This window comes from Miniopterus natalensis, chromosome 19 (assembly GCF_054644295.1).
Source record: "Miniopterus natalensis isolate mMinNat1 chromosome 19, mMinNat1.hap1, whole genome shotgun sequence".
In the NCBI taxonomy this organism is placed as follows: Eukaryota; Metazoa; Chordata; class Mammalia; order Chiroptera; family Miniopteridae; genus Miniopterus; species Miniopterus natalensis.
In genome coordinates, this window is record NC_142099.1 from 28,936,742 (window position 1) to 28,950,821 (window position 14,080).

A 14,080-nucleotide genomic window follows, 5' to 3' on the forward strand; every position below is an offset into this window, starting at 1 on the left:
GCATGACTCTCTTCCCTAAAAGTAACCTCTGCAGCCAGACCCAGTGTGGGGAGACAGCTCCCACAGGCCACTGACATACGACCTTTCTCTCCTGGGTTTGAACCTGGACCAAAAACCAAGCTAAGGTCTGGCTTTCAGGTCACATAGGGCCTGGCCAGGAGGCAGAGTCAGAAATCTTCCTTCGGGAAATAGCACAGAGTAGAGAAAGGAGGTCCAGGCATTTGGGTTGGGCAAGGAGCCCACACAGCTGTCTGGAGTCAGTGATCTCTTCAAAAAACAGGGCCGACACAGATGGGCCCAGGCTGTTATTTGGGAATCAAAAGTCCTAGCAACCAGCAAAACACTTTGGAAATACCCAACCCCAACCTCATATATTCCTTCTTTCTCTGGGATGTTGTGGTTGCTGAGCCCTTCAAAGTCTGCAGCTTTGATCACAGCGGAGTGAAATGGAACGACCCGGGTGCTCGTGGGGTACGGAGCCCACCATGCGCTTCACCGGCGCAGGCCTTTCGCCTGTGTCCGCAGGGCAAGAGCAGGGCCATGGCTGTCTCCTTTGCTTTGAAGGATCCCAGCCAGCACTGGGAGTAGGCAGATTCAGGGGAATCAAAAGGAAAGTCTGGATTATCCCCATCTTTGTGCCTTCTGTTGCTGGTCAAGCCCAAGTCATAGAAATTCCCTACCCTGCTGTGGTGAGGAGAGTCCCCTTATAGCTAATGTCCAAAGAAAGAATGTCAGAGGCTCCCCCAAGCTGCTGCAGGAAGGGAAGGGTGGAAGAGATGAGTTACCTCTCAGCTGAGGCACCTCCTCCCAGGTTACAGGAAAGTGAGTGATCCCCTTGCATTTTGGAAGACAAGCAAAAGTCCTAATGGAAGGGCTTGGACTGAGCAAATCAGATCTTTCCCAAAACCTGGCAGGGCTGAGATATTTAGGAAAGTTTGGGGTCCATCGGAGTCAAGAGAAGATGAAGAACAGGAGAGGACAAGTAGGCTGAATCGCTGGAACATCACCTCAAGCCAGAGGGACAAGTCAGGGGACAGAGCTCACTCTCCAGTGGAGCCAAAAGAGTTAAGGCCCCAAAGGCAGCTGAGGAGAAGGCAAAGTTGGAAAAGGCCGGAAAACAGCAGCTGTTCTGGTTTTGAAGGGGAATAAATGGGCTTACCCTCCTTCTGGCCTATGGCGTGGAGAAAATGCATTCTGCTGTGATTATGAATTCCCACTTTGCAGAAGGAACTCTCCTAAGGACTGCTCGGTTTCCTCTCGGGGTGGGAAAAACGGAGCTATAAGCCGGTCGTTTCCAGCACAATGCCCTCCTCTCTCCCCCTGCCCCCAGCCCAGCTACACGAACGCCCTGGGGAAAGCCCCTGGGAGAGTAGTGAAAGAACTGCCCCCAGGGGAGCCCATTCCCCGGCCCACGGGGGCAGGGCCTGCCCTGGGAAGCTGCCTGGGCTGGGCCAGGAGCACACGTGGCGCCCTTTGTGCCCTCTCCCAGGCCGTGCCCGGGGCTGCCGGCTGCAGCCTTCTGGACAATGGCTACAGGCACTGTGAAGGGACTCTAGGCGCCTGGTGGCTTTGTTTGAAACCCTGAGAAAATTGTGCAGTTTTCTGTACTTGGGCTGCCCTGGGGCACAGAGGCCTTTGGAAAAGGCTGCCAGGAGGGACCAGAACCCCCCTCGCCCACCCCTCGGTTGTCAGAGAGCAGGGTCAGCGCCCCATGAGGGTACAGTGGCGTCTCTCCTTTCCTCCCAGGATCAAGAACAGCTTAAGCTAAATTTGCAGCCCTAGCTGGACCAGTTTTCTGTGACTTCATTTCCTTGCCCTTTGGATAGAGAACTTTGTATTTGGGGGGCCGGGAGGAATATTAGTGGAGAGCGTCAGTCAGGGGTGCGGCCGAGGGGCAGCCCTCAGAGCCTGCTCTGCCTTCTCCTCCAGCCTCCCTCTGCGCTTCTGGGTGAACGTGATCAAGAACCCCCAGTTTGTGTTTGACATCCACAAGGGCAGCATCACGGACGCCTGCCTCTCCGTGGTAGCCCAGACCTTCATGGACTCTTGCTCAACTTCAGAGCACCGGCTGGGCAAGGACTCCCCCTCCAACAAGCTGCTGTATGCCAAGGACATTCCCAGCTACAAGAGCTGGGTGGAGAGGTCAGTAGCACCCTGAGGACAGGCCCGTGCCCTGTCTGCCTGCTCCAGTCCCCACCCTGCGGGCTTCACTGACCCAGGACTCACAACTGTGTTTGGTACCTTCATCCGTGTCCCCATACTTTCCCTTGTCTACACTTCCTGCTGGGGAGGGGTGGGAAGCTTTGTGGCCTTGGAGGCAGCTTGACCTCTCCTGAGTCATGGAGCACTTCCTTACACATTGCTTTGTCTTTCACTCATTGCTAATGCAATAAATAACACTTTTAATAATGTCATTGTTTTTCAGTTGAAAGTGTCTTATGATTAATTTCATCCTTTCTTAAACAATGAATCAGACTCCTCTTTGCACCTAGGCACATCCTGTCCGTTATATCATCTTCCTAATTACCATTTATTGAGCACATGCTAAGCACCCAGCACTGTGATAAAGATTTTGTCTGTACCATCTCATTAAAATATCCAACAGGGTTGTGAAGTAGGTATTACTATCATTCTCATTTCACTGATAAGGAAACTGAGGCACAGAGAGGGTAAATAACTTGCCTAAGATCAAACAGCAGATAGCAGAGCTGAGATTTGAATACGAGGAGTCTGGTCAGAGTCTGGGCTTTTAACCACTCTGGGGGCATTGCAGCAAGGAGCTTGAAGCTAGTTGAAGCCTGGCCTTAGGGCAGACCTGTCTCCACTCCTCAACCTCAGACTGAGGTACAAGGCCAAAGGAAACTACATCTGAAGAGAAATAAGAAGGCATGAGTGAATGGGGACACCTCACAATGGGGCCTGGGGTCAGGGTAAGTGTAGGCAAACATTTGCTGAGCTCCCCTCAAGGAGCTTGTCTCTCTTCGGCAGATACTATGCAGACATCGCCAAGCTCCCCGCTATCAGTGACCAGGACATGAACGCCTACCTCGCTGAGCAGTCCCGCCTGCACGCTGTGGAGTTCAACATGCTGAGTGCCCTCAATGAGATCTACTCTTACGTCAGCAAGTACAGCGAAGAGGTAAGACGGGGCCCTGGAGGGACAGAAACCAACTCGCAGCAAGCAGAATGCCTGTCCGAGTCCTTAAATAACACCATCAGAGGGGAATTTAGAAAACACCTTCATGGAGGCAAAAACCCTGAGCTCAAAAATCATTCCCATTCCTTTAAAAGGCAGCCTAAACTCTCCTGACTCATCAAGCACTCCCTTACACATTGCTTTGTCTTTCACTCATTGCTAATGCAGTAAATAACTTTTAATAATGTCATTGTTTTTCAGTTGAAAGTGTCTTGTGATTAATTTCATTCTTTCTTAAACAATGAATCAGACTCCTCTTTGCACTTAGGCACATCCTGTCAGTTATATTTCAGATACACAGGAGAACCTTAACATGAGTAGAAGTTAAACAGAACAGCTTCAGAAAATTCACAAGTCACACATTAGCACTGTACCTGAAAGTAGTGTTAGTAATAATAATAATAATAATAATAGCTAGTACATAGCACCTCCTGTATGCGAAATATTGTTGACCCTTGAACAATACGGGTTTGAATTGTACAAGTCCACTTACACATGGGTTTTTTTCAATTGACCATAGTTCAGCTGACCCGCACAGGTCAAACCTGTGTTGTGCGGGGTTCAACTCTGCTTTTGGGAATCATCCATGCAGAGGGCTGGCTGTAATTATATGAGAATCTTATCTTGTGTCAGAGGTCAGCACCCCTAATCTTCGTGTTGTTCAAGGGTCACTACATACATACATAACATATACATATATAAATGTATATAACATTCATAAACACATATACATACATACATATATAGTCAATCATATACATCATTTAATGTACGTTCATCAGGGCAGAATGGAAAGACAGATAGAAGGAGGAAGGATTCGGAAAGCGGCGTCTTCTCTACTGCGTCCTGGGTCTGAGTCTTCCCCACCTTTGTTTTGTTCCTCAGCTCATTGGGGCGCTAGAGCAGGACGAGCAGGCCCGGCGCCAGCGGCTGGCATACAAGGTGGAACAGCTTATAAATGCTATGTCCATTGAGAGCTGAGACATGGAGCCTCCCGTTCCTGGGAAGAGGGACCCACGAAAGCTGTCACACTGGGAGTCTCAGAAGGAAGGACAAGTGAAGGGGATCAGACCCCAGAGCTTGCTGCCCCCCGAGACCCCATCCCAGGGAGAGGGGAGGGCCCCTCTCCCCACGCCTGCCAAGTTTCCTCACAGGCGGCTCCTGCAGGGAGAGACCATGGGCATCACCCATCCCCGGGGCCATCAGGAGAGGAGCAGGACCGCGGAGGTGGCGGATCTTCAAGCTGAGAGGCACAGGCTGGGCACGGTTCTGCCTCTGTGACTGCTGCTTTGCATGAAAACTCATTTGATGTATATTGGGGAAATAATGAGAACTTTATTTAATTTTTTTTAAGAAAAAAGGAAAACCAGAAATAAAACGAAACAAAAAGCCTCCCTGTTAATCCCGTCCAACTTTTGTTGAATTCTGGTTTCTATCCCCCTTCCCTCTTTTGCTCCCTTCCCTCTTTCCTTATCTAACTCCTGTTTCCAAGCCAGAAAAAAAAAAAACAAAAAAAAATCTATAAAGAGATGCTGATAGAAACTGGAGGAAAAGGGATTGTTTCCTTCCCTTTGAAATTTAAAAAAAAAAAAAAAAAAAAAATGAGGAAAAGCATGAGCACAAGTTTGCACCAAACACTTTGCAAAACTAGAGGCCAGTCAAACCGGAGCCCCCGCAGCCAAGAGAGCAGGGCAACTCCAGGACTTTGCCCAGTTGCAAAGCCGCTGAGCAGCTCAGCCTGGCTGCCGGGAGACTGAGCTTTACAGACCACGCGCCTGTACATTTTCATCTCTTGAGAGATGTGTCTCTGGAGCACCAATGCTTTTTGCTACTGGTTTTGTGTGTGTGCGTGTGTGTGTTTGTTCAGTTTTGTTTTATTTAATCCCAAACCTCAACAAATGAGGAGCTGATCTTTGGTACTTTTAGTTTCCCTAAAGTTACTACAGGAAGTGGGCAAGAGGTGGGCCTCTCTCAGACCAGAGGACTGGCCTCCCTGAGGACATGAGCAGCTCCGCCTTCCATCCGTCACTGTCAGGAACCCAGCACCCTGGGGAAAGGGCCTGGAGGCATGTGGGCCAGGCCTCCCGGAGGGTCCATGGGGGGGCGGGGGTGGGAGGGGGGAGTTGGCTTCAGATTCCATTCCAATCTGCTATGGTTTTTACAATTAAAGAGAAAACAAAAATCAAACACTGTTTACAGCAAGCAATACTTGAAGAGCATAGGTTAAAGAAGCCGCAGTATTTATTTTCTACTTCCATTCTCTTGTGCCTGGAGAGGGGAGACAACCCTTGGCTCATACGCGGAAGCTTTTGATGGACCACTTGCTCAGGAGAAATGACTGTAGCATCCCCATATGACTGTCTCTGCCTCTCTTTCTGCCTCTCTTGTCCTTATGAGTTTGAAGGACAAATGGGTGGCTTCTTCCTGGGCTCCTTTCCTGCTCTCTCCTGCTGACACCTAAAACCATGATGACCAACTCTCCTGAGTATAGTTTCCAAACAAAGAGACCAAAGCTCCACACCCTGGTCCAGAGGACCCAAGGAAGCCAGTGGGAGTCATCAAGAGGGAAGCACTCTGTTGGCGACAGCACCTTGGTGGCCAGGACAGCCATCTAAGTTTCCAGGCCTTCCACATTGTCAAGGACCCAAGCAGCCAGCTCCAGCATCTTTACAAGCAGCATCGAAGTGTGGGGGAAGGACGACAAGAAAAAGGCAAAGGGGTGGGAAGAGGGGAGGCAGGAAAGGACCAACCTCCCCTTTCCACCTACTTTTCAAGGGGCTGCAATGCTGGGAAACTGGACGAGCCATCCCCAGAGACACCAAACCAGAGTCATTTCCTCTGTAATTAACTCGGGGCCCCAGCTTCTCTGTGCCCTGATTTACCTCCAAACAATTCCAACTTCCAGAGGCTCTGCTGACCACATTCGATTCCCAGGAAAGGGCTGGGGGAGGGAGACGCTGAGGGCTGGCTTCCATCCCTGTCGTGTGGCTTTGGATTACTGAGCTAACCACACAGCAGACATCTCCTGGTCTCAGCTCCAGTTTCTTGCCTGAATGCAGCTGACAAATGGGAAGAAAAAAGCACTCAGCAAAATACTCAGGAAACTTGCTTGTTTTCATTTTAATTCACAACCAGCCATGCCAAGGCCACTTTCTTCTGATAATCCTCTTCTGCTGAAGTTTCTCTGGGCCCTATTAACAGCCTGAAAGAAATACTAATGACTGGCCTTCCACTCTAAGCCAAAGTGTTTACTCTTCACAGACCCAAAGTTTATCAGCTCAGAGTCCATGATCTATGGAGATGAAGAGAGGAGATATGGGCAAGAGGAATGTGAGCAAGGAACTTCCTGCTACCCACATGCAAAAAAAATCCAGCCCACCTCATTTTACTTCTGAGCTCTGAATGAAGGTTTTTCTGGCATCTAGGACCTTGCTCCACCAAGAAGTAAAAGCAAGTTAGATATCTCAATTGCATCTTAACCATCCCTTACCTCTGTGCATCCACCTGGGTACCTCCCAACAGCTACTTCTGGTGACTGTTCACTGCCAATGGGGATGCTTCCTTAAAGGTTTTTGGAGAATGTAGAGAATGATTGGGGGGTGGGGGGGCAAACTGAAAAGTAGAAGAGGAGAGGAGCCAGAGATGACAAGAGTGGCTTGGTCCCACTTCTCAGGATTCCACTAGAGAGTTGGAGCATTGGGTTGGCAAGGGAAGTGGCAGAGGGGCATCCTTGAGAAAAGAATTAAGAAAAAGGAAAAGTTGGTTAGACTCAAGCTAGGCCAGAAGGGTAAAAGGTTATAGAGCCTTGCCCCCTCTCTGGCATCTCACCTGTCCCTCCTCCACCAATTCTTGACTTTGGATCACCAAGAATCAGTGGGGTCCACCCTGTGGAATAAGGAGGAGAGAAGTTGGTTGTCCTCTCTCTTCACTATTACCAACTTGAAGATATTTTGACCTTGAGTGAAGAATAAATATTATTTAAAGTCACAGCTCCTCCCCCACATGAAGCCATCCATCTTGGAGGGAGGCAGGGAAGGAAGTCTCTCCTGAAAGTCAATCCAGCTTCATTTGTTTTATTGATCTGCACAAGAGATAATCCTCTCGAAAAGTAAAAGGACCCCAGAGATGTGTTTGGCAACATGGAGATGGACAAGATGTCCATCCTGGTGGAGCGAGTCACTCCAGCTGGCCTGCTGCTGCCTCCTGCCCTGGGCATGGTGTCAGGTGCTGCTGTGTGGCCCCCCTGCCCCTCCCCACAGCACGTCTCTCAGAACCATTACCGATCCACCGCTTGCAGAGCTCAGTCATGGAAAGCATGGATCAGCTATTACCGGAGCAAAGGACCTGTTTTTTTTACATTCATTTATTCATTCATTCAGGGAACCTTCGGACCTGCAACATTTTCTAGGCACTTCTCTATGTGCTGAGAAACAATCACCAACAAGACGGAGAAGGAGCTTCTAGCAAATGTACCTTCTTCAGGCTCCTGGTTCCAGCCACCAACTTGGCAGGCACAGTTCTCCCTCCCCACCTGCAGGGGGCAGGAGTTTTCTAGAAAGGGCGCCTGAAGAAGGAAGGAAGCCGACCAACCCAGCTGCCTTATTCTGGGGACATCACTCGGGCGGTAGAGCCTCCCTCGTGTCCACTGCCACCGTCTCTGGTGGTGCCACTTCCCTGCTGCTCGAGCCCCTGGCCTTCCTTCATTTCCACCAAATGAGAACAAGAAATAGCCATCGAGGCCCCTGGCCCTGCTGTGCATGCAGCGGAATTCACAGACGGGCATGCAAGACTAAACCCAGCCTGGGCAGAACACGGGGAGAACGCTTGAGAGGCGCTGGCTGATGAATCTCGGGGTGCTCCCCAGCTGCCACACCTGCCCCCATTTACCTGCAGCCGGTAAATACTGAGCCGGCGGCGCTCTGGGGGAGGCGTCTGTCCCGGCCACAGTGACCCCTGCGGCCTGGCCACGGGCAGAAAAGAACTGAGCCTGGGGCAGAGGGGCTCGGTGCGTGAGGGTGAGAAAAGGATCCCTGTAGGAGTGGATCCCGCAGGGAGACCTGGGGGTGAAGCTCGGGGCCTCGGGAAGAAGCCCTGAGAAGACGGCATCGTCCTCCTCACCACCGCAGATCTCTTTTCACGGCCCTTTCCCCCGGTTTCCCCCGGGAGTGAGGTTTCAGCTCCTGGGCTCAGCGATGCCGCCAGTGACAGTCTCACTCCTGGAACCAGGCAAGTCCTAGGAGCGATCAGGACCGCTGCGTGTCACACAGGCCGACAGACAGCCCGGCAAGCCAATCCGAAGAGTCCCTGGCTTCCGCAAACGCCCTCGTCCCGCCTCCTCACCTGCTAGAAGCTCCGCCTTCAGGCCGGCTCCGCCCCTTTCTACGGCGCGGCCCCGCCTCCCGTCCCAGGCTGAAGGAGACGGGCGATCCTCTGGGTTTCAGGCGAGGCCCTGACTTTTTACCTGCCTTCCCGGCATCACAGGTGGAGAGCGAGGTGGAAAAGTCCCCTCCATACAGAGCAGATGTCCTCAGGTGTGTCAGGGAGGAAGGGACAAGCTCCTTAAACCATGAGACTAGGGACCCGAGCCCACCCGCCTCTGCCCACAACTTTGCCTACCCAAACCCCCTCTTCTTGACGCGCTGGAATCTGTGTTATATATATTTTTAAGAAATGCAGCGATAGTTGTCTGGTTTTGTTGTTTTTACAGGTGTTGTGGAATTAAAAAAAAAAAAACTGGAAGAAAATTAAGTATTTAAAATGTTCCAATAAAATAGGGTTTTTGTTATTCTAATATATTATTGTGTACCTATTGTAAATATGAAACACTCCTATTTTGCAAGCCAAGGACACAATTTGTACTGTTGTTATATATAAATAAAGTTTACTGGATTAAAAAAAAAAACACCTTAAATCTTCAAATAAACTTGACTGTTCAGCAGCCTATAGGCAGAAGGACATTTCACGGCATATTTAAGAAGCAGGGAATCACGAAAAGATGAGCTAAGTTGTTTTGAGGGACTTCTAGAATTCTCTCTGGAGCCAGAGCTTATTAATTTCCAGTCACTGTAACACACACACACACACACACACACACTGCTCTGCTTGTACCAATAGGTGAACACTGCCCTCTAGCCCCAAGACCCCAGAATATAGCTTTTCTCCCACACAAGGCTGACAGTGTGCAGATGTTTTGGATTGAAGCCCTTTCCCAGGGGTGAATGAGGCCTCCAAAGAATGAGGGGGTCCACCCCTAGCCTGTCCTGAAAATCACATTCACTCATTCGTACAAAACAGGTGTGAAGCATCTCCCGTAGCCTGGCATTGTGGCAAGTGCCCTGGGATAAAGTAGAAAATGAGAGTGACCCGATCCTTGCCCTCACCGCCTTGCGGTGCTGTGAAAGTCATAAGGGTTCTGAAAAAGGAGTGTCTGAGCCGTGCCACCGGAAGGGTCTTTTTGTGTTTTTCATTTTATTTTCAGTTGAGGGATTAGGGGCAGTCAAGGGGAAGGTGCCAGACCGTGCGTGCCTTTAGATCCAGCCCAGCGGGGAGGGAGAAGATAAAGCAGTTAGGCTGGCCTGAGGAAGCCACGCTCCCTCCCCCGTCTGCACTTGCTTATTCTATTTTTCTTGCTCATGTCCCAAAGTGTGTGGGTGACACGTCCCCTCTCAGCCGGTGAAGGGGGTAGGTGAGGATAACCGGAGAACCCGTTTGTCTGACATCCCAGCTGAGCAGCCAGAGTTGCGGGTCACTCCCTTCAAGATAACGAAGTGCGGTCAGCACTGTTTTCTGGCCCCACGGCTGTGTGCCTGGGCCTGAGAGTAAAGTCTCATGCCGGTGAGGTGCAGCCCTTGCCCTCGGAGAGCCTCCAGTCTGGTGGCGGAGCTCGCTGCTGCCCTCATGGAGCTGCCAGCCTGCCCGGGAGACACAGACCCTGCTGCCCTGGACAGCCAGCCTTACCTGGACTGTGACACCGTAAGACTGGGGCCTGGGACTCAAAAACCGAAAGCATGGGACCAAGTGTATGTTATTAGATCCAGTGCGAGCTAGAGTTGTAGAATTATCATAGATTCAAAGAGAAAATTCCCATGAAGGTTTTTCAATCCCCACTTTGCAGCCTCTGAATTTATGGTGCAAACACGCACGCGCACACACACACACACACACACACACACACACGTGAGTTTCCTAAGAGACAGAAGAGATGCAAATACTGGTCCTGAGGCTGAGAAAAATGCAAACACAGCGCCCTGTAGAGCCAGGAAGAGCAGGCATGTTGCTGAGGACTGTGTGTAATTAGTGCATTGTTGTCAATGGCACGGAGGGTTGGTTCGTGAGCGCAGGGGCCATGGGCCATTTGACTAACGTCACTGACATTAAACCATCCTCTGCTGCTCTTTTAAATGCAGACCTAGGGCACCGGAGTGACTCGGTTCCACCACAGTGAAAAAGGTGTGATAATTTCTCAGCTGAGCCATGTGGCCCTGGAGAGCTCCTGCTAAGAGTGTGGTTGGAGGAGATGGGGCCCTGTCAGTGACTGGAGGGGCCCTGGAGTCGCTCGGACACAGATGGATGGAGGAAGCCTTTTCTTCATATGGTGTCCTTGCACCCCCGAGTTCCCTGCCGCGCCCTATCTCCCCTTAGCAACTTGGACTCTATTATTAAATATCCGCTGCAGGAACTACCGTCCTCAGGAAGGAAGGGGGGGGGAGGAGGAATCTACCAGGTGCCTGTCCGTCCTTTTTAAAGGACAGAGCACACAGAGTGCCAGGCCCACAGCACATGCCCAGTAACAGTGTTCTGAATTAATGAATGACTGAACAAATGAATGTTGTGAACCACCTATCATATTCCAAGCACTGGAACATCCTCTCTCTTATTCCTCTTCATCTCATATGATAGGAGTGTTCCATTTTTATAGCCTGAGGCCCAGAGAGGTTAAGGGATTGCCTTAAGGTCACACAGCTACAAAGTAGCAGAGCCACTGAGGTCTGACTCCAGAGTTCAGATCCCAAGCTCTTTCTACTGTATGACTCCACCCTTCATTACCTCTAGAACCGTTCAATCCTTGGCAATCTTCTCGAAAGACAGAGCCTTCCTCTTGCAACAAGCAGGTGCAATGGGGCCAGTCTTCAGCATTCATTAATATTCATATTTGTTCAGCACAATCGCTATTGATTCATTCCTTGAAGTGAGTGTGACACTAGACTGGGCACGGTTAGATATACAAAGGGGCGGGGAAGCTAAGTCTCAAAGTCGCAGCTTTCTCAGAATTTACAATCTAATGTCAATACCAAATCATCATTCAAAGAGAGAAAGATTTATCCCTTTTTTTTCATTTTTACTACAAGTGCAGAATAATTTTGCTAAACTACAGCAATAGGAGTCTTGGAGTGCAGAGCTTCTCAGTTTGAGGGAAAACCTGCATGATAAGCTACTGGAGAGAATCCAGGGAGGCGGGTGTTGCTGGTAATGTGTGTTTGATCATATTGACGCCATGAGCTGTCAAACCTCTCTTCTCAGCAAGTGAGCTGAAAAACAGATGAGGTCCCACTGCGTTTGGCTGCCAGAAGCTGGGAGCCAAATTGGGGGCCCACCAGTAGTACGTGTGCAGGACTTGCTGCTACGTGTTAATAATATTAAATAATATAATATATTAACTAATACTATGTAATATATACAAACTAATAATAGTAATATACTGTTCATCTGATCCCCAGCTTTGCTGTATATCTCTGCCTCATTTTTCTTAATTCCTTGCTCCCTACCCTTTCTAATTGCTGGTTTCACATATCCCTAAGAGCACAGGCCTTGGGTTTAAATTGCCTGCAGTTGAATTCCATCCCAAAGCTGAGTGGTCTGAGGCACGTTGCATCACCTCTCTGTGTGTCAGTTTTTAAATATATAAAATAGGGATACTCTGTATTAAATAGGGTTTTTATAGGAGTTAAATAAGATAATGTATGTAATGGAGCCCATAGATAATACAAAAGGTAAATATGAAATAGAATTAACCATAAGTCCTTCTTTTAGAGACAGTCCTGCAGGACCTGCAGGCAGGAAGAGATGGGGGTGAAGCTGAATCAGTGCTCATTGGTTTCAGAAGTGAAAGCTGGTGCTTCAGAGGTGAGCACTTAGAGGACTAGGCATGGATGCCGACAAGGAAAGCAGGAGATGAATCAAGGGTTCACCCAAACCCCCCAGAATCAGCTATGAGCCAGCCTGTAAAGAATGCTACAGGTAAATAGAAAGTAGCAGAGAGAAGTGGGTCAAGCCAGAGTTCCCTGTGCTCAAGCCACGGACAGAGTCCAGTTGGTCACAAAATCAGTAGATGGCTTCCTGAAAGTCTGGCTAAGACCAAGATCCAAAAAGTATTTGGGGCCTAGTAGGAAAGATACCTCTTTCCCCAGAGAGCCAAGGGGCAGGACAGGCCCACAGGCCCAGGGCAGGGGAAACAGAAGGATAGGTAAGCTGGAGGGAAAGGGCACAAACCGCAGGGGGAAGGTGATCCCTGGGGAGAAGCCAGGAAAGCAGAGGACAGCAGACGGAGTGCTCACCAGACCTGGGAGGAGCCTCATCTGTGTGTGTGTGTGTGTGTGTGTGTGTGTGTGTGTGTGTGTGTGTGTGTGTGTAGAGGGGTAGATAGAGAATGACAGAGACAGAGAGACTTTAGGGAATTTATGGAATTGGCTCACATAACTGGAGCTGGCAAGTCTGAAATCTGCAGGGCAAGCTGGCAGGCTAGTGACTGCGGCAAACATTGATGATGCAGCTTGAATTCAAAGGCAGTCCAGAGGCAGAATGTCTTTTTCTTTGGTGAACCTGTTTTGATCTTAAGGCTCTCACCTCTTAGCTGAGGCCCACCCATATTAGAGCAGGAAATCTGTTTTCCTTACAGTCTACTGAATACAATGTTAATCAGATCTAAAACATAGCTTTGCAGCATCATATAGACTGATGTTTGACCAAACAACTGGACACCATAGTCTAGCTAAGTTGACACAAAAATTAACCATCACAGTGAAGAAAAGACTAGTCAACCTGCTATCAAACACTGAAGCTGAGCGCAGTGTGTGTAATCTGTAAATCCATTCACTTCAATGCTTTTTTAAAAATTATGGTAAAATACACAAAACATAAAAATTACCCTCAAATTACCCTCTTAACTATTTTAAATGCATAGGCCAGTGGTATTAAATACAACCATCACCACCACCCATCCTCATAACTCTTTTCGTCTTGTAGAACTGAAACTCTGTGCCCATTAATAATAATTCTCCATTCTCCCCTCTCCCCAGCCCCTGGCAACCATGAGGAAACCCTTAGCGTCCTCACAGAAATGTTTTTAAAAATCCCAGCCTTGCCCGGCTGGGCGTGGCTCAGCGGTTGAGCGTTGACCTAGGATCCAGGCGATCAGGGTTTGATTCCCAGTCAGGGCAGATGTCCGGGTTGCGGGCTCGATCAATGCCTCTCTCATCATTGATGTTTCTCTCTCTCTCTCCCTCTCCTTTCCTCTCTCTGAAATCAATAAAGGTATATTTTAAAAAAAATAATAAAATTTAAAAAAAAATAAAAATCCCAGCCTTTGCTAGGTAACCAAAAGAGAAAAGGGACAGACATCAACAAGGTAAAAGTGCCCTGGAGGCCAGAAATGGGGTGGGGAGGGAAGGTTCCAGCTCCAGGTCAGGGAGGAGAGGCTCATCATGGGCAATAAGGAAAAACTGGAAGCCACCCCTCCTCTGCTTCCTCTCCTGAACTCGTAAATGTCTGTGTAACCCTAGTCCACTAACAAGAGCCCCAGCTAAGAAGCATACGCCAAAAACTGGCAAAGCAAACAAACAAAAACATGTTCAGTTGTTTAGTCTCCGAGAATCATTCAGAATTTTA

General features: G+C 49.3%; 1 protein-coding gene and 1 long non-coding RNA gene across 2 annotated transcripts in view; one reads left to right on the top strand and one right to left on the bottom strand.

The window, feature by feature from the left end:
* Positions 1-4,598, top strand: part of PLXNA2 (plexin A2) — a 196,859-nt gene extending 192,261 nt beyond the window's left edge. Inside the window, exons 30-32 of the mRNA XM_087827861.1 lie at positions 1,930-2,142; positions 2,989-3,139; positions 4,082-4,598. Coding sequence (XP_087683987.1) covers positions 1,930-2,142; positions 2,989-3,139; positions 4,082-4,177 — 460 coding nt within the window. The 3' untranslated portion in view covers positions 4,178-4,598. The remainder of the gene's footprint in view (positions 1-1,929; positions 2,143-2,988; positions 3,140-4,081) is intronic.
* Positions 4,599-6,114: 1,516 nt separating this feature from the next.
* Positions 6,115-14,080, bottom strand: part of LOC107532939 (uncharacterized) — a 53,916-nt gene continuing 45,950 nt past the window's right edge. Inside the window, exon 3 of the long non-coding RNA XR_001602799.2 lies at positions 6,115-6,255. This is a non-coding gene — a long non-coding RNA (uncharacterized LOC107532939). The remainder of the gene's footprint in view (positions 6,256-14,080) is intronic.